Source organism: Aptenodytes forsteri, unplaced genomic scaffold (assembly GCF_000699145.1).
Source record: "Aptenodytes forsteri isolate BGI_AS27 unplaced genomic scaffold, ASM69914v1 Scaffold318, whole genome shotgun sequence".
Classification (NCBI taxonomy): Eukaryota; Metazoa; Chordata; class Aves; order Sphenisciformes; family Spheniscidae; genus Aptenodytes; species Aptenodytes forsteri.
Genome location: NW_008794493.1, coordinates 1,045,617 through 1,067,924, shown reverse-complemented (window position 1 = coordinate 1,067,924; position 22,308 = coordinate 1,045,617). Strand labels below are relative to the sequence as shown.

The 22,308-nt window shown below is 36.3% G+C and overlaps 1 protein-coding gene across 3 annotated transcripts in view; it reads right to left on the bottom strand.

Annotated features, from left to right (window-relative positions):
* Positions 1–22,308, bottom strand: part of TFPI (tissue factor pathway inhibitor) — a 47,073-nt gene that overhangs the window by 5,071 nt on the left and 19,694 nt on the right. For 2 of the 3 annotated variants that reach the window (XM_009290965.2, XM_019475038.1), the window contains exons 3-7: positions 20,710–20,910; positions 11,582–11,620; positions 8,236–8,412; positions 6,561–6,656; positions 5,989–6,081 (exon numbers count right to left, since the gene is read on the bottom strand). In XM_009290965.2, coding sequence (XP_009289240.1) covers positions 5,989–6,081; positions 6,561–6,656; positions 8,236–8,412; positions 11,582–11,620; positions 20,710–20,910 — 606 coding nt within the window. Of the gene's footprint in view, positions 1–4,973; positions 5,310–5,988; positions 6,082–6,560; positions 6,657–8,235; positions 8,413–11,581; positions 11,621–20,709; positions 20,911–22,308 lie in introns of those variants that run through there. The other variant, XM_009290966.2, reaches the window with a different exon arrangement.

The window sequence follows — 22,308 nt, the reverse complement described above, 5'->3', positions numbered from 1 at the left end:
TGTAGCCTGGAGAAGAGGAGGCTGAGGGGAGACCTGATCGCTCTCTACAACTACCTGAAAAGGGGTTGTAGCGAGGTGGGGGTTGGTCTCTTCTCCCAAGTAACTAGCAATAGACGAGAGGAAATGGCCTCAAGTTGCACCAGGGGAGCTTTAGATTGGACACGATCTTAGAGGTCTTTTCCAACCTTAGTGATTAATGATTCTATGATTACAAAGCCAGGTAGAAGTGGTTCAGGTGAAAAACCAAGTAAAAAATTTAGGGAATAATTTGGGTTTCAACAGAGCTGAAGACACCCTGTTGTCACACAAGTGGGAAGCAGATGAGTTGCTGAAAGCAAGAAGTTATGAATTAACTTGGGCAATTCAAGAGGCCAACAAGAAAATATCCAAAAAGAATATGCTACATCTTACTTGTCTTACACATATTACACCTGCTGAAAAAGGTTCATCTGCCAAGTAAACAGCTCAACTGGCATGGTGAAAAAGTATGAAAAATTGCTGGGAAAGAAATAGAATGGTGATTTATGAAAAGCTGACAGCAAAATGAAATTAATATATTTGAAGCTGTGTTAGCAACATCATACTATTCAAAAAGAATCCTGAAATGCAAAAACTGAGTCATGAGTAGGTTTTTCAAAATAGATTAAGTTAGTTTCAGGTTATAAAATGAGCACTACTTAATTTCTTTTATAACTGTGACATTATTGTAAGAGTAAGGTTCACTGTGGATCCAGAGTAAGAGCCCACAACGTGATACAATTTATATTAAATCTACTATTTTATTTATAATGAAGATGGTACTTTAATTAACGCAATGCTTTTGGTACTGCTCTAACTGAGAACTCTTGTGCCTAGAACTAATTTCATCTCCCTCTAGCTGGAGAGGATGTTAGCTTGCAAAGCATATGTTCAGCAACATTAAAAAAAAAAGCTTACCTATTTTAACCTGATAATTTCTGAACCTAAAAAGAACAAAGCAGAAAGGCTTGCCAGTGATGAAAGGGCCAAACAGCATAGGTTTGTTAATTATATAACAGAATTTAAATATATACTTTGTAATGTAAGTTACTTATCTGGTATGTAGAATTTTCCGGAGAGACTCCAGAGTCCCCTCACGAAGGAGTTCTCACAACGACTGTAAGCTTTAGGGGAGCCATGGAGCCATTGATGTGGTTACTGGTGAATAAGGACTACCTATGTACGTATAATGCAACCGGCAGAGCTGCATCCAAATGCTATTCAGAATCACTCTTGTACTCTTTCTCAAAATTATGTTGTTCTTTGTCTAGATCATTGCTAGATAAATGCCCCAGATACCAAACACTATTCCCATTCATCTTCAAAATATCTGCATATTCTTTACACTCACAGAAGGAACCAACCCATGAAGAAAACCTCTTAATTTTGCCATAAAACTATAACAGCCATATTTTTTTTCAACAAAACAGTGTATTAAAATAAAAGTGAAATGACTTATCATAATTTCCTGTCTGCTAAGGATCATAAAAATTATGAATTGATTTTAATATACTGATCACTAAAAGACCTGTTAACTTTAAGTTACTGTAAACATAAAATATGTACTGTATCATGCCCAGCCCAACATCTCTATTGGCAGGACAATCTATAGGCCTGGGAGCCAATATGTTAACACAGTCACAGGGAGCATTAGATCCAGGTAAGTTTTCTCTGTTCAGCCCCAGCTTCTAATGCTGTACTTACTGTAACGTCATATACATAAGTTTAGATATTATGCCTGTTCTTGAGTTTCTCTCTGAAAGGTTTTGGCTTTACAACCTTATTTTTCTGAGTTGTTGAAATGTTTTATCTCCTGCTTTTTCTATGAAGGAAAAAAGAAAAAGAAAGACGCAAATCCCACAACCCACAAAACTACACAGAGAGGAAGGGGTACACACTGAAACAGTAAAAAATTAGCAATAAATGTCCCACTATCAGATGTATTTTCCCCTAATCTAGTCATTACAGGTCTATGAATTACAGATATCAACTTTATTGAGAGACTACTTGAGACAGAAATGCTGTTTTTAACTCCACTTTTTTCTCAATTTAGATTACATGTTAGCAATTTCCCTTCACAGTGCAAGTAACATTACTCATTACATTACATAACTCATTACACGTTAACATCAAGTGGATCATATGAACCTAAAAATTAATAAATGTCATTAAATGCTTTCTAACTTTTTTATACATGCAACTACATGGCCCATCCTATGGCCTTTGATGCAATTTCTGCAGAGATCAACCAGTTATTTACATTGACAGCAACAGGCCTTAAGACTCTGGCTTCACCCTTGTGTTCGTGCTTATTCTGTTTATCCAAAATATCTGATTTAAACAGGTTTTAAGTATCCAATAGCAAGCTCATAAACTTGGATTTGCTATGTATATTATTTGCCAAAAATATGTGACATAAGTCAGGTCATGAACAGGTATGGGAAAAAAGAATTTACAGTTCATACAGGTAAAAGACAAATGAAAGCTTCCAAACTGAGTTAGTCAAATATTTCCAGGTGTAAAGGTTTCTTCTGGAAAATGCTGATACAATGAAATACAAAATTCTGTTCCTCAGAAACATTCCAATTCCATCAAAAACTTTTGAAGGAAATTAGACCTTGGAACCCATCTAAAGTGGAGCTTGGGAACTGGAACTCCCACCACTAGATCTGCAAGAGCTTCTCAACTGGGTTTCAGGCTTTACAACAGCAAAATACAGTGTAGATCTTTCTGTTATCTTATCTTTCTGTTACTTCTTTTTCTTGATGATGAAGATGTTGGGACTGATTTTGTTTTGGTGAGAGAATAAGACCCAAAACTGCAATATTTGATATTTTATTTCTGAAAAAATAGGCAAACTAATTATATGAAATAAGCAGTACATAAAAAAGGCTATTGTTCTTACCTATAAAGAGATTATTGTATCTTACCCTTCACTGCTACCTAAACAATCTTTAAATGTATATGGTTTAAGATTTAATTCTTATAATACAGCATTTTCTTGAATCCCAGACACCCCCCTCTGTGGTGTGAACAGATGACGTGATCATACTTCAGAATCTCTGAAACATGCATATTCAGATATAGACTCATATTTATCAAAAATAATCCCAACTCTGCATTGCAACAATAATCATTATCCCTCAGGCTTAGCTGGGATTGTGTGACAATGAACTCTTAATTGATGACAGTACAAAAGAAGCTTGAAATGATTGTGGTGAGCCGGATGAAAAACAATGCTTACTGCAGTCTCTTTCGCTAGACACAGGTGAGTGACATTCATGAAGCTACAGATTTATTGCCAGATTTTTTATATATGCAGACTTCAGTATCTCATTTCTGGTTGCAGCAAAGATAAAATAAGAGTATTTTAAGTATTTAAAATAAGAGTATTTTAAGTAGGCAAGCTATTACAAAAATGATGAGTCATCTGCACTTGATAGTACCCTATAGGTATAAATGGGTGCAGATCCATTATAGCGAATAGGACCGTCAATTTACATCAGCAAAAGATATGGCCCTGACTTTGAGAAGTAGTAACAGGAACTGCCTCTGTGTGCCATTCCGTATTTGCTGAGTTGAAAATTGACTTTTGATCCTGCATCCCACTTAGATCTCACAAATAAAATGTGGAGTATAGCACTCGTAATTTCCTAACGTAGATCGCTTCATATAATCTAAAAATGAAAGGTTTGATTCTTGGCTTCACTTTCTCTTAACTTTCCCAGAATAAAAGTTATTTTAGATCTTCCAGCAGAGTAAGACCAGAACAATCTTCACACTCTGCAGAAAATTCATTGCCGAGAGATAGAGTTAGAAGTTTCATGTTTATATGCCAAAAAAAAAAAAAAGTTTTGTTTGGCCACACAAGAGTTTAATTTTCTGAAGCTCAAGAACTTTATTGGAAATCTATTAATTTGATATCATTACAGAGTTATACATACCACCAATAATATGTATTTTTTCTTGAAATCAAGATGAAATAGCATTTCAATTGTGAGGTAAGGTATTCCACAAGAGGCAACTCCTTGCAACATTTTTTTTTAATGGTGGTCATGTATTTAAAAAAAAGAAGATACATAGCCATGCCAATACACATGCAAAATAGATATTACAGTGGCAGACCAGCTACTTTGCCTGTGCTTGAGAAGATGGGCATAAGCCACTCCATCCCAAACAGTCCATCCTGACCTCATATGTGCACAGCCAAATTCTTGTCCCTCATTGAGGGCCATGGGGAGTCACAGCACGTGTTTGTGTGAGATGGCTCTACCTTGCAACTTCAGTTTACACCTCTACCTCTAGTAATAGCAGGAATGGAAGCTATGTTCTCCACATCTCTGGAGAAATCAGCTGTCAGTTTTGGCCCTACCGTTTCCTCCCCCTGTAGTGGGATTGCACAAAGCACAAGATTTTAGCCCATTCCAGCAGCCTGAAAGGTACAGGCTGATAAACAGAATGGCAGCAGGTGGCTGCATGGGGCAGGCTAGTGCAAGACAGACAAAGGCTGTATAGTAGGGAAGAACCTGTGGGGTCTTCAGACTTTCCACTGAAACACACTGGTCCTTCCAAGGTCACGTTTCTTACCTGACCTATCCAGCTACACTGACTCCACCCCCCCTTGTTCCCCGACCCTTTCTTCCACTGACTTTTGAGTCTTCTCTCTTCCCCTCATCTTTCCCTCCCAAAGTCTGCTTTACCAGAAAATTCACTACTGCTGACACAACCAAGAACCCTTCAGTTTCCTCTGAGAAAACATAGTGAATCATGCCCCTTTGCTTGTATAGATTAGTTGTTTTGGGGATTCATATGATGAGTAAAAACCTTCAGGGAACGTGTATGCTCTTATGTCCCTAAACTTATTACCAGGCCTTAAATCATTCAAATATTTTTCAGTGAAATAAGTTGCCAAAAGCTTCACTGTTTTATATTCAGTCATTTTAATAACAGAGTGCAATGATGCTTTGTATGTAGTAAACAAACAATCCAACTATCACAGAAACTTACCTCAACCCAACAGTGCATGTGGATCACAGTGCAGGCAAAAAAAAAAGAATACAACACACATTCAAGCTTTATTAGACATATCATTCTAAGCAAAGAGCACAGGAATGTTATCCTACATGCCCATTATCTTAGAGATCATATTAAACACAAAAACCTTAATGAATTTGTAAGCCATCACTCAATCCCCAAAAATACAAGTAAGCGTAAATGCAAAAAAAACAACAGAAATACTTGGTAAGAACGCTCAGGCTTTTTCCAACTGTTTCTTGTTTCCTCTTGCATAACTGTGGATCATAAAAATGACATGCCTCAAATTCAATCACCCTGTACAGTGTGAGCAAGTATCAGCAATCTATAGTGGACAGCCTCCAGCTGTAGAAACTGTTAAAACCTAGCCCTCTACAGTAAAGGTCCAGAGTCTCATCTGCGTTATAATACATAGTGCAAAAATACCTTGAAGCGGACACAAAATTAATTCACACTCACTTTGATTATACTCAAACCAAGAACTGAGGTTATTATGGCCTTAGTGAAAATAAAAATTTATTATGATAAATATATTGTGCCATATTCCAAAGTCCAAATATGGTCCTTTTTTAACAGGTAAAAGGAGCTTTAAATCAGCTGCCAATTAGATCCCCACAAAAATATTAATTTTGACTAAAAGAACTCTGCATCACTGCTTTTGGTCTTTAAATTTTTGTATTTATCAGACCTTCAGGAAGCACGCGCTTTCAGAAGAGTACAAGATGTGGTCAGTCTTCCACTTTCTGATATTTATGGAAGATCTGTAAGTAGCAATATATTTCTTTGCTTTGACTTTCTCTGCTTATCAAAACTTTTGACATAGATAGAAGCCCATTCTTTAGTCTCAGATATGTTGGAAAATGGGTGGAAATGGAAAAGCAATCCAGAGCACATATAAAAGACTGAGAGCTAAGAACTGCAAAAGTGAATTCTTACCAAAAAAAATGGGAAACTGGTTGCGCTCCTTCTTTGGGGAACTACTGTTCAGAGTGTTGGACTTCTCATTTGGAGCAGTTGGCAACAAATTGACTAAAAGGAAAAAAAGGTGAAACAGTAAGTGACAGGTTATCTAGACATAGCAAAGCTCTGAAAATAAGCTATGATTGGTACCCATTTGCCTTGCTCCATACCAGTATTAATACCACTAAAGGGCAGCATTTCTTTAAGTCCCAAAGGCACAGGAAGCTGATGTGCTGAGGCAACTTTGGGATGGATTCCTTTTTCTTCTTTAATTTTAATGATGTAAGATTTAAATCAAACATGGTTTGGTAAGGTTATTTTTATATTACTAGCAGACATTCTAACCTTTGCAATTATAAGCCTTTTTCAAAATATGTATTACTGACAACAAAATGGCTATGAAGCTAGTTTTGATGTTACTGAATTCACTGTGCTTATGTATTTCAACTAACATACATACCTTCAAATAAATGGGAAAATGAGTGGACGAGCCAAGGAGTGTCTGCCTTAAAAAAGGGTAACTATAAACAGCAAAAGCAAATTCTTACCAAAAATCCCAGGAAACTGGTTGGGTTCTTCCTCTGGGGAACTACTGTTCCCAGTGTTAGGATGCTCTTCGGCTGGAACAATTGGCAATAAATTTGCTAAAAGAAAAATGAAATGAAAACAATGAGGAAAAAACCACAAAAACCAATTGGTATCAGTGATTCAATATCACTAAGGTAAAAAATTTGATCTATTTAAACTGTGGCAATGGCCCCTAATCCTCTCTTTCTTCTTGGGTATTCATACAAATTTACATGAAGGTGTTATTTCAGATTAAAGTCAGGGGAAAAAAAGCATTCTGCAACTTTTAGTCCAGAAGGTAAAAGTGGAATCAGAGCCCAGGAAGAAATGCTTCAGCAAAGGTAGGGGAAAAGCACACGGCTCTATATGTATATCTTTAGAAAAAATCTTATAAAGAACCATAGTAAGCCTTTCCTTTTCTAAATGTGAATAAGCTCAAGTTCCCCTTGCCAAAATGACAGATTATGAAACAGTCCTGGAAAAAGGCCCACTAGAGGCAAGCAAGACAAAAGGGTCTAGAGGCTCTGGGTGGGAAAATGTATTCGTCCTATGAATAAAATGAAGTACTTTGTGAAGGGGAGAGGAGTTATGAAGGTTACGAGATTCTGATATAGAACAATTCATAGGAACTAGTAGGATGAGGAAGTGGATGAATGATCTATGGTCAGTCTGAATGGCTGTTTTGTAGCTTAAGCTGCACAGCCAAATCTTTCAGAAGTGAAGGACAGGCTTCCCATGATTCTTTGGTGGGAAGCTAGCAATGTACAATAAGGAAACAGTAAAACCAGAAATTCCTGCATTGGCACCTCTTTTCATTACAAGACTTGGTTTGAAAAGAGTATATTCAGATGTACGGGTTAAAAAATATACATTAGCATTTTATGATATTACAAAGCCAAGCAGCTGGCAGATTTTAGATTACAAAAAAAGACTTATGTGGCTGTAACCAGAATAGGTCCATTTCTTCATTCCCTATCATTATAATCTCTATTACTGTAAACTCTCTGCCTTCCTCAATTTAGGTACCAATATTTTTACAATATGTTTCAAACCACATTTCCCCAAATTTCTGTCCTAGAAAGTGTGTTTATAAAATTTTTCCCCTAATGGCAAGTTTAATGGAGAAATGTGATGCTCTAATGCCAAGGTACGGCCAGGAAACAGTACTCATTGTGGACCAAATCCCCTCTTCGGTTGAAATTGATGTTACTTTAATTACTTCATCTGTCTGCATTGCTTCTAACATTTTGTTTCAAAGTATAGATGACACACTATTTGTTTCAACTTAGATATAATAAATAGTATGCAGATTTCTGAAAACTAATATAGTGTTCTTTCTTAGACAGGTTTAATATATATTTTGCAGGGGGTTGTAGAATTAACATATATGCAGGCAACTAACTGTCATGAGAAAAGTAAAAAAGTAGGAGTCCTGTAATATTCATTAAAATGAATAGTACCTACCTGTTTTTTTAGTTTATATTTTTCATTTTTGTATTTTTATTTAAAAATATATATAATTAATGTTAATTTCAGATATAAATTACTGCCACCTCAGGGTACCCTAAGTTGCCTTTTTTTCCATGCAAGATACCTTCAAAACACAACATTGTTTATACAAGAATAAACCTAAGAATAATGAAGACAACAACTTACAGTTGCCTTGGCAGGTAGTCTGGCATTCTTCCAAATTCTTGAAGTTGTTCTGGTTTCCTAGGCACCCACCATACTTGAATACTTCACATATCTTTGTCTCTTTGTTATAGAAATACCTGGAAAAATAGCCTCGGCAGATTCCAGGGTCTTTCTCATGAAAGCAGAAGTTGGGCTTTTCTACGAACAATGGTAAATGATGAACAGGGGTAGAGGAAGAAAAAAAAAATCAACACGCATTCCAAGACAACAATAGAACTGGAGGAAGTTTATAAAATAAACCTGTAACTTTAGACTAAAGACCAACTGTAAAATAACTGCTGCTTCATTGTACTGCTCTTGTTCCATATATAACACTGCAATACTATGCTGGAGCATCATAGGGACATTTTTATTGCTTTTTTTCCTCTTTTCAAGTAGCCAGTAAATTATACCTTGGAAAATGAGGATTAATGATTCCTTTAAGTGTCCTCCTACATTAAAGCTCTAAGAAGAAAATCAGTTTTTACTCTGAATTAAAACAAGACTTGAATCCCAGCTGGATCATTTGAGTCTAAGTACACATTCTTGTCATTTATGTAGTCATTTTAGTCAGTGTTAGTGTGAAATATACAGAAAGCAATGTTAAAATAGGAGGAAAAAGGAAATAGTTTTTAAAAAAGAACAGAAAAAAAAATCTAACAATGCCTTTTGTCTGGGACAGTCTACTGCTATAAAAGGATACAGGAAACTGAGGGACAGAGCAGCTATTCTAACTATCATTTTTCAGTCCCAGTTCCTAGTTTGCAATCAGTAACTACAATATTAACCAAGAAAAAGTTAACAAATGAATACTATATAATTTGACTGAATATCAAGGCATGATATCATGGCTTCTGGCAGAGAAGAAAACACATAGCGATACAATAATCCCCAAATGTCAATTTCTCACCATATTAAATTTTTTCTCAAAATTATATTCTTAAAAGTAAATCATGGAAACAATAATTAAATATATGTGGAAGTATTATCAAATTCTTGCTAGTAGATACTTTGAAATATGATTCTTGACTGTGCTGTCTTGCAGAGAAAAGTGTATTTAGCCATCAAATAAGACAATCATATCAGATGTGACATATAAAGGCCTTCCTTACTCGTGAAACTTAATAGAATATTGAGACTAAAACAGTGTGCAGAGGGCTGCCATTTTAATAAAAATTACTATAGAACAATTACTTTGAAGTCCCTAACATTTTTGGGGTAGATTATGGAGTTGTAAAGAAATTAATCCTATTACATCTATTTTAGCCAAGTATCTATTAAAAATCATTGCTAGAACAAGAATATTATTAAATTGAATTGATGCACATCATACATTTATATAAAACATCATAATAGCTCATAATTAGTGTTTTTCCAAGAAATAACTGTCAATATCTTGTACTTCAATTGTTATAAAGCTTCATGAACAGCAAAATGTCATTTTCAGAGATCACATATAAAAATAAACCATTAAAATGTTCTCGCATAAAGTAACAAAATCAACTATTTTAAGCACTCCTGGATAGCTTAATTTTGATTTTTCACTACAAATTGCATTCTCTGCCAGTAAGTATATGTACAGTTCAGATATTTCACATTTCTTACTATTCAAATGCAGCACCTATTGATGTTCACATAGGCCAACAAATATGAAAAGTATGGGCAAGGCATATGATATGCTTTCAGCTGAGAACGGAAATGAGACAGTTATATAGACAGGTAGCAGGCAAGAATCTACCAGAGTAGTATCTATTCCACATAACATCTATTAGGAGCTCACAGACAATGGGAGCTACAGAAACAATTCTTCCATCAAACATTGCATAATATTGTGAAATAAAAGATTATTAGATAGCTATTAACTGAGAAGGGAAGGCAGATAATAATAAGGGTATGTAAAGTAGACTACAGGATTGTGACTGATTCTTAAAACCAGCTGCTCTTCATTTAGAAAATCCTTATATTAAAATGGATCTTGCAGAAAAAGGAAATTAAGTCCAAATAAATTGAGCTCACAGCTAACTTTTATAGCCACTTTTGAAGAGAAAGGTCATGAAGGCAATATAATCCTAACTATACAAACTATTATTATACTCCTAAATGCCATGTCTTTCTCCAGACTCAATATTCAAGACTACATTACTGGAAACAATAGTAAACATGTAATGATGTTGACGATAGCCACGAGCTGAATTTGACAGGATATGTTCTGTTTTGTCATTAAAAGCAGGGAACTAGGGTCAGACCTTAAAGGAAGTAGTGCCAAACGTCTGCAGATTCTGTTGAAAATCAACTTTAGTAACTTCCATAGCATCGAATCACGATTTTTTTTACGCATTAAGAATGGAAAAGACAGTAGACAACAGGAAAACAAAACCACCATCTCAGTATGAAAATATTCCAGAATGCCATTCTGCAAAGATAAATGATTTAATTAGTCTATTTCAAAATGTGCAAATATTGGTATTTCTGTGAGGAGTTAAATGCACACCAATTCAAGACGAAGCAAGTGGAAGGAGGGATAAGGGAAGGAGGGTAAGCAGAGAAAGAGGAGCTGACTTGCGAAGAAATTTACTCAAGTCTGTATTTGGGGAACTCTGGCTACCAGCATGGGGCCCAATCCAGATAAGTCTCTAATGTGGAAAGAGAGGGTTGGGTGGAATAAGCCTTCACAAGCTCTATTATAAGCGTCAAACTTAAATATCCTTGTTAGGAACACAGGTTACCTCAATAGACCAACACTGTTTCAGACAAGTGATTCTCAGTGCTCAAGCACTGGCTATTTAGGAAGTCCGGGTATCAGGCATTTAAATTTCTGTAAACAGTCTGCCCCTTCAGGAGGGGGAAATATGCCCCCTTGCTTAATGAGTAATTGGGGGATCTGCCCTAACCTCTGTTAGCTGCTACGCAGGCAATGCTTGAAAAGTTGTGTTTCAGAGTGATTTTTTTACTATTTTTGCTAACAGGGGAGGAAGCATTTAGTTTATTCTCAGAACACACAATAAGAATTCCACATCATGCCTAATTATATAATGCTTGAATCTCTGCAGAGGCCTTCTTTTCTCTTTACTGAAGAAAGAGAAAAAAAAAAAGTCATGCTGTGTTTATTTTGGGGAGAAGAGATTGCAGCTACTATCTTCAGTGACCACAACTGTCCTCAAAGTCTTTGAGGAATACAGAAGAAGATTGGGAATGAGAACTCATTTTAGTCTGACATTCTTGTTTTTATTAGGAGATAGCTTGGAACAATACATAAAGAATTTATCAAAAGAAGCTATATCCCTTATCATTGTATCATAGTCTTAGATTACTATGTAAATATAATTACCTTTCTTAATTTTTGCTAACATCATCTTCTGAGGCAATTCTGCAATATAAATAAAAAGGAAAGTATTTAACAAAAGCAGACATGTCAAGTCTCACCTGTGATACCAGGGTGCCTAGCAGTGACTATGAGCAGTGAGGAGGAAGAATACAGCACCTCTTCCCCTTCTTTCTTCTCTTTATTAGAGAAGTAGCACAAAAGCTTGTTCTGGAGCACTGAAGTATCATTTCCTTTGGATGAGAAGACCTGCTATATTGGAAACTTGAGGATACGGAAAGCACTGGAATCAAATTATGCCAATATTGAATTGAGCAGAGAAATTCCTCTTCATGTTACTGGAAGCAGAATCCTGTACTATGTAATCTTACTCCTCAAAAGAGGAGTAATTCACAGACTTATTTAACCCAACTGCTGTAGCTAGTGATAGCGCTAATAGCTTTGGAGCTGATCTAGTTAGCAATAAAGACCTCTCTCATGCTATCTAATTTCCTTTGCTATGCTATGTAGTGTCTGAATAAAGTGTTCATTATGCTGTTTATGATATTAAAGCCCATTCGGCCAAGTATCTCCAACTATCTTTAGGGCAATATAGATGACAAATTTGTTTGCACTGTTCTTTTAGTGCCTGATCAGCAGTGATGAAGTTGCTATTGTCATTTTTAATGGAGGAGCCTGGGTTTTATTGTACTTGCTCAAGAAGCTGGATATCTGACTTCAACTCCACATTCCTTTTCAGCGATTGAAAACAAACCTTCTTCCCCTTCTACGAGACTGCCTAATCATAAAACTACAAAGGAGTCCAAGGAGAGACCAGCTCAGCCAATGTGTAATAAAGGCTGAAAATTTTTCGGCAGCTGAGAGGGAGAAAAGTGGCCAAGGATAGCTTATATATTTTCTATTACAGAGAGATTTTGCAAGGCACATGAAATAGTACCTTCTGGACTTCACCTAAGTCATCTTAATTGCATTGCTTCATAATTCTTGTTTTATACTTGTGCTTTTCTTCATGGCATTATAAAATGCTAGTTTCTCTAAAACTCTCCTTTGCCTACTGACCTTTTGCATCTGAGAGAAGGGATAGAGTGGTACAGCTAATGCTTTGCTTGAAGTTGCCTGCTGGAAAGCAAATGCAATTTTATTTTGCATTTTGCTTTGTCAGGCAACCAAACATACTATAATGAAGCAATAAATTTGCCTGACCCTGGCCATCTTACATAGCTACCACAGCCCCCCTTAAGAAGATACCAATTCCCTATAATACATGCCAAGAGAGGCAGTTCCATAGCAGAAGCATATTACGACTACTTTCTACTGCTGATGGCTCTTCCTGCTTTAGTGGATACATGTCTTCCAGAGACCTGCTCATAAAGCCTCAGTGTAGCTCATGGTCTAGACTTCTTTGAAACATGAAATGAAAGGGAATTCAAAGGGAAGTACAGATTTTAATCTGAATTTAAATCAGATGCATTAGTCTCTCATGCCATGTTTCCCAGAAGGCCTCTAAGTCATACACCTAAAGGACATCACCACAGCCTCTCTCTGACTTTGTGTGTGAGATGCAGTTGCTCTGCCCAGCTGGTGAGGGTGGGGGATACGGGAGTGCTGTGCCCTATCTCAGCTTGGAGGTACCTACTAGGCAAGACCTCAGACTGAAAACAATTCCTGCTGGAAAGTAGAGTTGCTGCTGTGTCCTTACTTGTTATGGAAGCAGTAACAGAAGATACTTGAGCCATCTGTATCCTCACCTTTTCTGTAATTTGTAATTTTAATAAGGTTGTTCCCCCTGACTATTTATAACAATCTCTTCACAGTCCAAAATTGAAAGGAATATTAGCAGTTTATTCTCCACTCATATTCCAGAGCAAGTGTTTCTAACCATCCTTTATATAGTGATACACCTTCCGTGGCTCCTATTTTAAGAGGTGCTGCTGATGGCTAATAAGCCTTTATCATTAGCTGTACTGCCCTTTGTGTGCCATAATCCTACCACAGTTTTGTTTTGTTTTTTTTTCTTCTGGAAATATGGCCTGTGTTATATTTTCAAAGTAAATCTTTCGGGTAGAAATTCTGTCATGATACATTTCATTCCATCTCTGAGACAATGCGGCTGGCATCCTTAAAAAATATTAAAGAAATGACATGCACTTTAGAGTGACACATCATTTGTTTGAACATCTTTCCAGTGCTTCCTATTAGTAGGAGGCTGTGCCTTCAGCATTTAAACCCGTGACCTAAACCATGGACACTCACATCAGGCCATTTCAAAATTTCATTCAGCTGTCCCCTTCAGGCCAAAATCAGCAATCATACTTTGGCATATGATCTCTACTCTTCCGACATAGAACAGGAACAATTTATTGTGAGTTTATATAGGCCTAGAATATTTTAATCTTACTACCGTGTCAAGTGTCTTTTTGCTTCTGGTTTCAGTCAAAAAGCCAAATCCACAGCAGAGTTAATTTCTTCTTTGTAAACAAACTGTATTTCTGAGTAGATCCGCTGTGTAAATAATAGACATTAGAATTGCTGTCATGTCCAGAACCTTTTACCAGTAGGTATTTTCCCATTTTAGAAGCTTAAGTAGCCTAAGATATATATTCTCTTCCTTGAAAATTAGGACCTTTGTGCTAGTGATGACATTTGTGATTCTACTCATATCCAGCAAACAATGGAGCATACAGGCAAACTCCTCTTAAAAGCAATTTTTTCTTCCCTGAAGTCGTGAGTATTGGGCACAATAAACAAAAAATGCAGCTGATTTCTAAGAGACTTGAGTCAGAACTAGGCATCTTGAATCTGAACACTGTCTTAAGAGAGTCTTGGAGTGGCCAGCCTGCAGTTGGGCCCTCTGAACTCTCTTGTACTGACTTTAGTCAGTTCTGGGAATTACTCATTTCTGCCTTTGATGGCTTATTCATTCAAAAATTTAAAAAAGTTGTTCTGATTTAAGGAGCCTGGCAATTCACTCATGTTGGCTCATTCAAAAATTTTAAAAAGTTGTTCTGATTTAAAAAGCCTGGCAATTCACTCATGTTGGCTCATTTATTCTTGTATTTGTGCTTAATATTGGAAAATCAGACACTTTGACTATTCACATTATTTCTTTTGAATTTGTACATATACCGCATAACTTCCCTTTAGCTTATTTTTAGCAATCTTGACCTTCACATGTTTCACAGTGATAATTGTCTGAGTATCTCTCAGATTTTTCTTTATTTTTAAGCATTTTCCTATCACTCACACTGTCTTTTCAGTCTGATTTCTACAGTTATTAAACAATGATCTTCCTGCTGTAAGAAATACTGGAAACATTAAGTAAGATGAATATAACCATATACTGCAAGACTGCACAGACAGAGCCAGATTTAACAAATAGAACCTACTGAATTATATTTAACTGAATTATGTTGGCAAAAGCAGGTTAACTTATTAGTTTACTTTGTTTTATGGCTGATGGTCGACAGCACACTATGTGTGCCACCAAACCATTTTATCTGCTGTTATTCATTCAGAGAATACAGAAATAATGAGCCTTTATTGCTCCAGTTCCTCACAGCAGATTCAACGCTTGCAGATTCTTGGGTCACTATTATGCATACACCAAATACTGTACTTGGGCTGAGTACCAAGTTGTAGACACTAAGCCAGTTCTCATTTTAAACAACTTTCAGTTTTATTCTATGGAGTTATGGGAATTATGTGCCAGTACAGGATTTAGTCAAGAAGATCTGTTCCAGATATTGATCCAACATACATGCCAGAGTCAAAATAACAGTATTAGTCAAAATAGCAACATTAGATTGAAGAAATAATTTTATAGAACTTCACTCATGGCACCTGATCATGACTTTTGGACACTTTTCTTTCCAAATTCTGTATCTATCAACCCTGCCTTTTTCAGTTTAGCCCTCTGTCTTAGCCTTTAAACTGGAATTTAGGACAAACACTCCAAATTACCAGGAAGTTGCAGGTTTTGGATGAGATACTGGCAGCTGCAGTCCTGCAAACAACCCTGCTCCAAGCATGGTAAAAATGCTGTGGGTCCAGCTGAAACTGAAAACCAGATACCAGATGTAAAGTACCAAAAGCCAGCCTGGTGACAGAAAAAGAAGAGCTATCTTCACGTCCTAGATCCCAGGTCTTTCTGACGCTGAAAGCTAATCAAGAAAAATAACTTTCCATTTTTTATCTTAAAAGATTGTATTCGTTAAACTTTGTGGAGCCATAACTAGAAAGAGATTAATCACAATTTTCTAAACAAAACACTGTAGAATTGAAGAAAATACCTTTTAAGGAAGGTTGTTCTCTTACAATGACATTGCCAACATTGATTTTTTAAACTTATATGTATGTATTAAGTCTGGAGTTCAGCTGCAAATTTCACTAATTTCTGTGCTGAAAATTTAATAAATATGGAAAGAAACTTTTAAGCTGGTTGTCCATAGGAAAAAAAAAAATCTGTTAAATCCGTGATACAAACTTATGACCCATGAAAGCCATATGACAAAGGAAGACTTTTAAGTCTAGAAAGGCCATTTGTCAGATAAACAGACAATTGCTATGCAAAATATTAATGCTACAATTTGAATAATTTTTAACTCCTTAAAATTATATTAATTTGTCTTGAATGCTCACAAAAATATCATCATTCAATTCCGATAGAGATACATCTTCTGGATAACTATACAGAATAAGTAATATTGATTAATACTCAAAAATCTACCCAGGCTGGGTTAAGTAGAGGAAGGACATCAGCTTCTTTAGCCATAAATCTTTATGGGGGTGATGAATAGCAAACGCTAAACATAAGTCTTTTACACCCAGTTTGGTGGGTGGCAACCTTCAGCCCAAGTTGAAAGCAAGACCAGCTCCTGCCTTTTAAGCCTCAAGCACTACGTCCCTACCTTCTCTACTAACAAGCACTAAACCTGGCATATTCTGGTTGGAGAAAATGACCCAGATACAGAGATATCAGAATTATCACTTAGGCCTTGATACAAGAAATCTGAAATGTGTTACTGATTCTAAGCTGTGCTATAACCAACACAAGGCTATTTGCTCTCCTTAAATATTGTAGGATTCATTTTCTGAAGAGAATGAACAGCTAGAACTTTTGATAGGACAATTTGTAGAAATGTAAGAACAAAATACCAGAGGTAGAAAAGGAGCAAAATGTCATTTTTATGTTAATTTTGTATACTGGTTAAGCACAGCCCTGATCTTCCATTCTTCTGTAATGAATTTCTGCCTTGTTTGATTTTCTGCCAAGAACTGTCATCTGCTCCTATCCAGTAGTTTCTTATGAAGATTTAAAAACACATTACTTGAATTCTATCTTACTTTTGTATCTATTTTTTTTACTCAGGTATGAGGAATCCAAGACACAAATAGTATAGTCTGGAGAAAGAACAATGATGTAAACGGCTTTTATCTTAACTGATTTCTAAAGAAACAAATACAGTCACATGAGCACCAAAATAGTAATCTGCACTCAGATACAGTAGTATCTGAGACTTCAACATGAAAAGAAACTGAATCGCTGATGTAAAGGTTCTTTCCCCTCTCAGCCAGTTCAGTAAGAGTTGGCTTAAGACCCAATTCAGATCCAAGTAGGACAGAGTTTCACTGACTTTATGTGTGCTTGCATTTAGGGCAAGACGTTTATATTCAGGAAGATGCTTTTCTCTATGTCACCTCTTTTTTGACTTGAAATGCTAGATTATGTTATTTAGTAACTCAGGAATTATGATTTCCATATAATTTTTCCTCAGTGGGATGTCATTTCAAGATATACCTTATTTTAATATCATTAGCACTATGTTTACCCATATATGACTCCTGAAAATAGAGCGAGACTGTGACTGACTCTTGCCACTTCTTCCCTGGAGCACATCTGCTCTCTGAGGCTCATTAGCGGATCTTGCCAGAAGCCATCAAAAGATAAGTTTCAAATTAATCCTTAGAGTAAAATGCACTGAAAAACTGCCATTCACTTAAAGAATGGTGTGATCTGATCTTTTTCACTTTGACAAGTTGTCAGTGAAGTTTCGTAGTGTTTTTTCCATCCTGATAGCTTTATAAGCATGCAATTGTTTGAAAGTAAAACGTAACTGATCAGAAAAATAACTGAAATCTCCTTTCGTTCTAAAATTTAAGGTTCATATTTGTGTTTATTTATTTTTTTTCTTTTGAGTGGATTGTCTATAGTGCCATGTACAATAACAGAAATGCATGGTGGCACCAGCAGATCAGAAAATAGGTGTGAATGGTAAATAATGCCTTGACTTAGTATTTAGTGAGTATATAAAATGCATGTAGTCTCCTCGCTGGAAAGACCAAAGGGATCAAGACCAGGGATACCTGTTAGGAAGGATGGGATTTCCTCTGTTAGCTGTTCTTCCGACATTTTCTCACCAGTGAAACTTTGTGCTCATGTACAACACATCAGGTTAAATTTTGCTATTATTTATACATACAGTCCCATTGAGGCCTTGTTCCACTCAGCCACGCTATTCTGGCTCACATTGTGTAGGTAAGAAAGCAACCCTGCTTTACTCTGTAAATCGTAAACACCATTGGAAATTGTCAGACTAGAAATGTATAATAAACTTATATACTCACTTATTCTTTCCCTTGCTGTGGCTGGACTGGATACAGAGGGAGAAAAGTCTGATTCGAAGAACTGAATTACAGACTTGAGCAATTCGCAAAGCCTATGCTGGACAATGCACGTGTTGCTGGTGCATTGGTTTGTATTCAAATGAATTGTTCTATTACATAAACACATCTGCGAGGAAACATCAGCTACCTATACAGGTAGCTGAAAAGTAGTATAAGGAATCACAGAACCTGCAAAATCTTTTTAGGAATTTTTCCTTTCATTTTAAAACACCTATAACTATTTGAAAAACTTGACCAACCTTGTGGAAGTATAAATAGCTATTAAGACTATATAATATAGGATCAAGACTATATAGTTCATACAGAGAGAAGAGAAGAGATTTTACCTACTAGTCAAGTAAATGCCAGACACCCTGAGCTGTGCTCCCTGCTCTGATTGTAACACAGTCTATGGACTTCACTTATTTTTCTGTTACCTTACCACCTTTCTTCTTCTGTCAGTAAAAGGGAAGATAATAAATTGCTTATTTACAGTACCTGGCTTATTGGTATGATCAGTTAATGTCTGCAGATTCTGAGGATTAGAAGCATTATAACTAACAAACATTATTAAGATATATTACTTAGGGTAATGTACACATCAGCCCCAGCCATTACTCTGACACCGGGATAGGAGACAGATACTTACTTCGATGTCTAGAATAAATTTAGTGACACAATTCATGGTAATTTTTATCAGGAAATACAGATGTGTTGTGAAACAGACAACGTAACAGATTTAAGGCCTGATCTAAATGCTACGCAGATGTGAATTCTGGAAGGGATGGGAGATGGCTAACAGAGACAGTTACATTTATTACAGACAAAGCATGATGCTATAAATCAGCTTGTCTTATATATAGAGCCTGTTTTGGTCAGAAAACCCAAAAAGGAGCTTCTGAAATCAATTTTCTGATCTCAAATTTCTGGGTCAGAAAACCCAAAAAGGAGCTTCTGAAATAAATTTTCTAATCTCAAATTTCTGGATGTAGTTTTTGTAACATATATAAACTTGCTGTGCTTGAAAGTGACTTATGCTGATCCTAGAAGGTACAAATTTATGTCCTGCAAACCAACTCAGTGCCTATAGCACATCAGCAGATTTCCAGTTTTATGGAAAGGCCCGGGGCTAGAATAAATTATGACAATAGGGCAAACAAAGTGACATCTACCAAGATCTGCATAGCAGTATGGTGCTACCAGGGTACATCTCTAATAGGCAGGAGAGATTAACAGTTTTCATCTGCTTGTTGCCCATCCTCAGAATAACCTGTAAACTGTTCTCTACTGCAGGATTGTCCAGCATCACTGTCTTGAGCTCAGTAACACTTAATGACATATTTTGCTGCTGGGCAAGGCATATGTGAGTGAAAAGTACCTTCTATTGAGAATGAATCCTTCTATCTTACTTGAAAGTCTACATAAATGAACATCCTATATATGAATTCACTTGGGAAAAAAACCACAGAGTTGGTATACTATCTGAGGGTTATCACACACCTTTGAGGAGCTCTTTATTCTGGAATTTTCCTTCTGTTTCTATTGCCCTCCCTCAGTACCTCCCTCACTATCACTTCCTGTTTACACAGCCAGACACATTCCATCTAATTCCCATGAAAGCAAGATCCATATTAGGTATCCAGAGGAAACTCTCAATAAGACTTGAATTCCTTCAGCCTCTAAAAATATGAACTTGTCAAATTTCTAGCTCCACTGGCATTAACTTCCAATTTTAAGAATCTTCTAAGTTTCATACACTCCTGTGAGGAACAGGAGTTTGTTACTTTCACAAGGCTGAAAGCCTTAGTTAATTCCAATGATCAATTTTAATAGCAAAAAAAGTATTCACAAGGCACTTTCTGCATATTCTGCTGTGTATCATATTTTGGATCTCATTTTCCTCTTTCTAACGATTAAGTGATGAGGTTTCAACAAAACAGATCTTTTATGACAAACAGCTATAACCGACATTTTTCATGAGAATTATTTACTACTGTAGTTCTAATTATGTTGAATCATAGCAGATGTCCAAGATTTTGGACAGCTTCTATCAGCTTCTCACGTGAAGGAGAAACCTGGGATCAAAAATTGGGTTCGATACTCTGAAAGCAATAAAGAACATCTGTGATGCCCACCAGCTTAGCCGAAAATCAATTTTACTTTAAGAAGTTATTCAAAACAGGGCTCTAGCTAGAAAATAAGCTTTCTTGTATTGGTCTCTCTATTCCACTGTTCCACTAAAAAAAGGTCACACTTATCTTTCCAAATCCTGACTGTTTGCTTGCACAATGTAAAATAACTCAGATGACTACAACATAGTATAATATTTGGGAACATAATCAGAGGCATCACGTTACTGTATCAATAGGAACTGAAGAGGGCCTCTACTTCCAAAATTCATATGGTTTGTGGATGAGAAATAACAGATGCAAATGAAGAACTGATAGGAGGATAAGAGAATGGGTACTGGCCTGTTACCACACACTTCTTCTGACATTCTTCCAGTGTTAGAAAGTTGTTCTCATTGCCATGGCATCCACCATATTCAAATATTTCACACTCACGGCTTTGGATATTGAAGTAATAGCGCATGTGGATTGCTTTGCATGGACCTTCATCTGCTTTCATGGCACAGACTGAATGCCCTAGTTTCACTGGCGGCAAAGCAGCACCTGTAATACAGAGGAGAAGTAGAATGTTATTAGGTTAGTTTGCTTCTCTGCACAGCATAACTTCAAAATGAGATTGCTTGCGTCTTCTGCTAGAGAGGAACTGCATAACATCTGGCTGTAAAGCTCTGAACTAAACTGAGATGTAAAAAGAAAATCATCATCTGCATTGGAACACAAATTCCATTCAGTCAAACCAAATGTGTGGTTTCAATTTTCAACCAAAACAGCTCATATTCCTCATCATAAATCTCTAAATAGCTATGGATAGTGGCTTATTCACAGGAGCTAGTGAGCAATTCTGAACAACAAACACATTGAGAAACTCCTGGAAGCTCCCAAAGACACAATGACTACCCCTGCATAAAAAAAGGCAGAAAGAGGGTTCCTTGTGCTCTCTTCCATGCACGTCTAATAGTGAACATAGCTCATAAAGACATCTCACAGCGAACAGTGTGGGACGAACTAAGCAAGACAGCCCTGCAGAGGGCACCATCCCACTATCAGATTACACCTTCCTGGTACATAAACCCAGCCGGTACAATTGAAAGGTCATCATACTGTCTTATTTTCTTTGATCTCACTGTTCTTGCATCAGAGCTGTCAGGAGCTAAGAAGTACACAACTAGAAAGTTAAGGTGAAAAGAAACTGTATCTTTTCAAATCGTGTCATTTCTATGTCTTTCAACATACATTATTATGTCAGGGAATGTTTTGTAAAAATTGTCATATATAATATGAAGAACACTAGCAAAGTTTTACACTGTCAATGTCTATAACGAAATTCTGGCTGACGATCCAGTTTATGATACTGTTCCCTTATCAATATATGGTTTAATATCTTTTCCTGTTTTGCTTTTCCAAGGAACTATTTTACTCTAGAGGGTTCTGAAAGCTTTACAGAGCTTGTGTGCTTGCAATAGCAGCCAGAAGAACAGACCTGAAATTTGTCATTCATTCTCCCAGAGCTAATCAGAACATTGATGTCTCTTAACACCTATATGTGAAAGTATCTATCAGTGCTCTTTGCAGTGGCCCAGGAAACAGGAGGGAAAAAAAAGGATGAGGACAAGAGTTTACATAATCATTGCACAGCTTCCTACTACTAACTAGATTAAATTTCCAGTTTTTTAATTAAAAGAACCCACAAAAATCAGGCTTTACGACATGGTAAAAAGGAAATTGATATAACTAGTACCTACCTGCTCTGTGGATATCTAATTTTAACATATAAAATCGGCCTTATATAATCTTTAAATGAAAAGCACAGCTGAGATAAATCCTTATAAATACTGAGGTCAATGAAAGTTTACTAATTTTATTCCATTTGAGCCATTGATAACTATTACTTTAACCTACAGGAAAGAAACAATTTTCAGCAGTAAAATCTTTTAACTCATA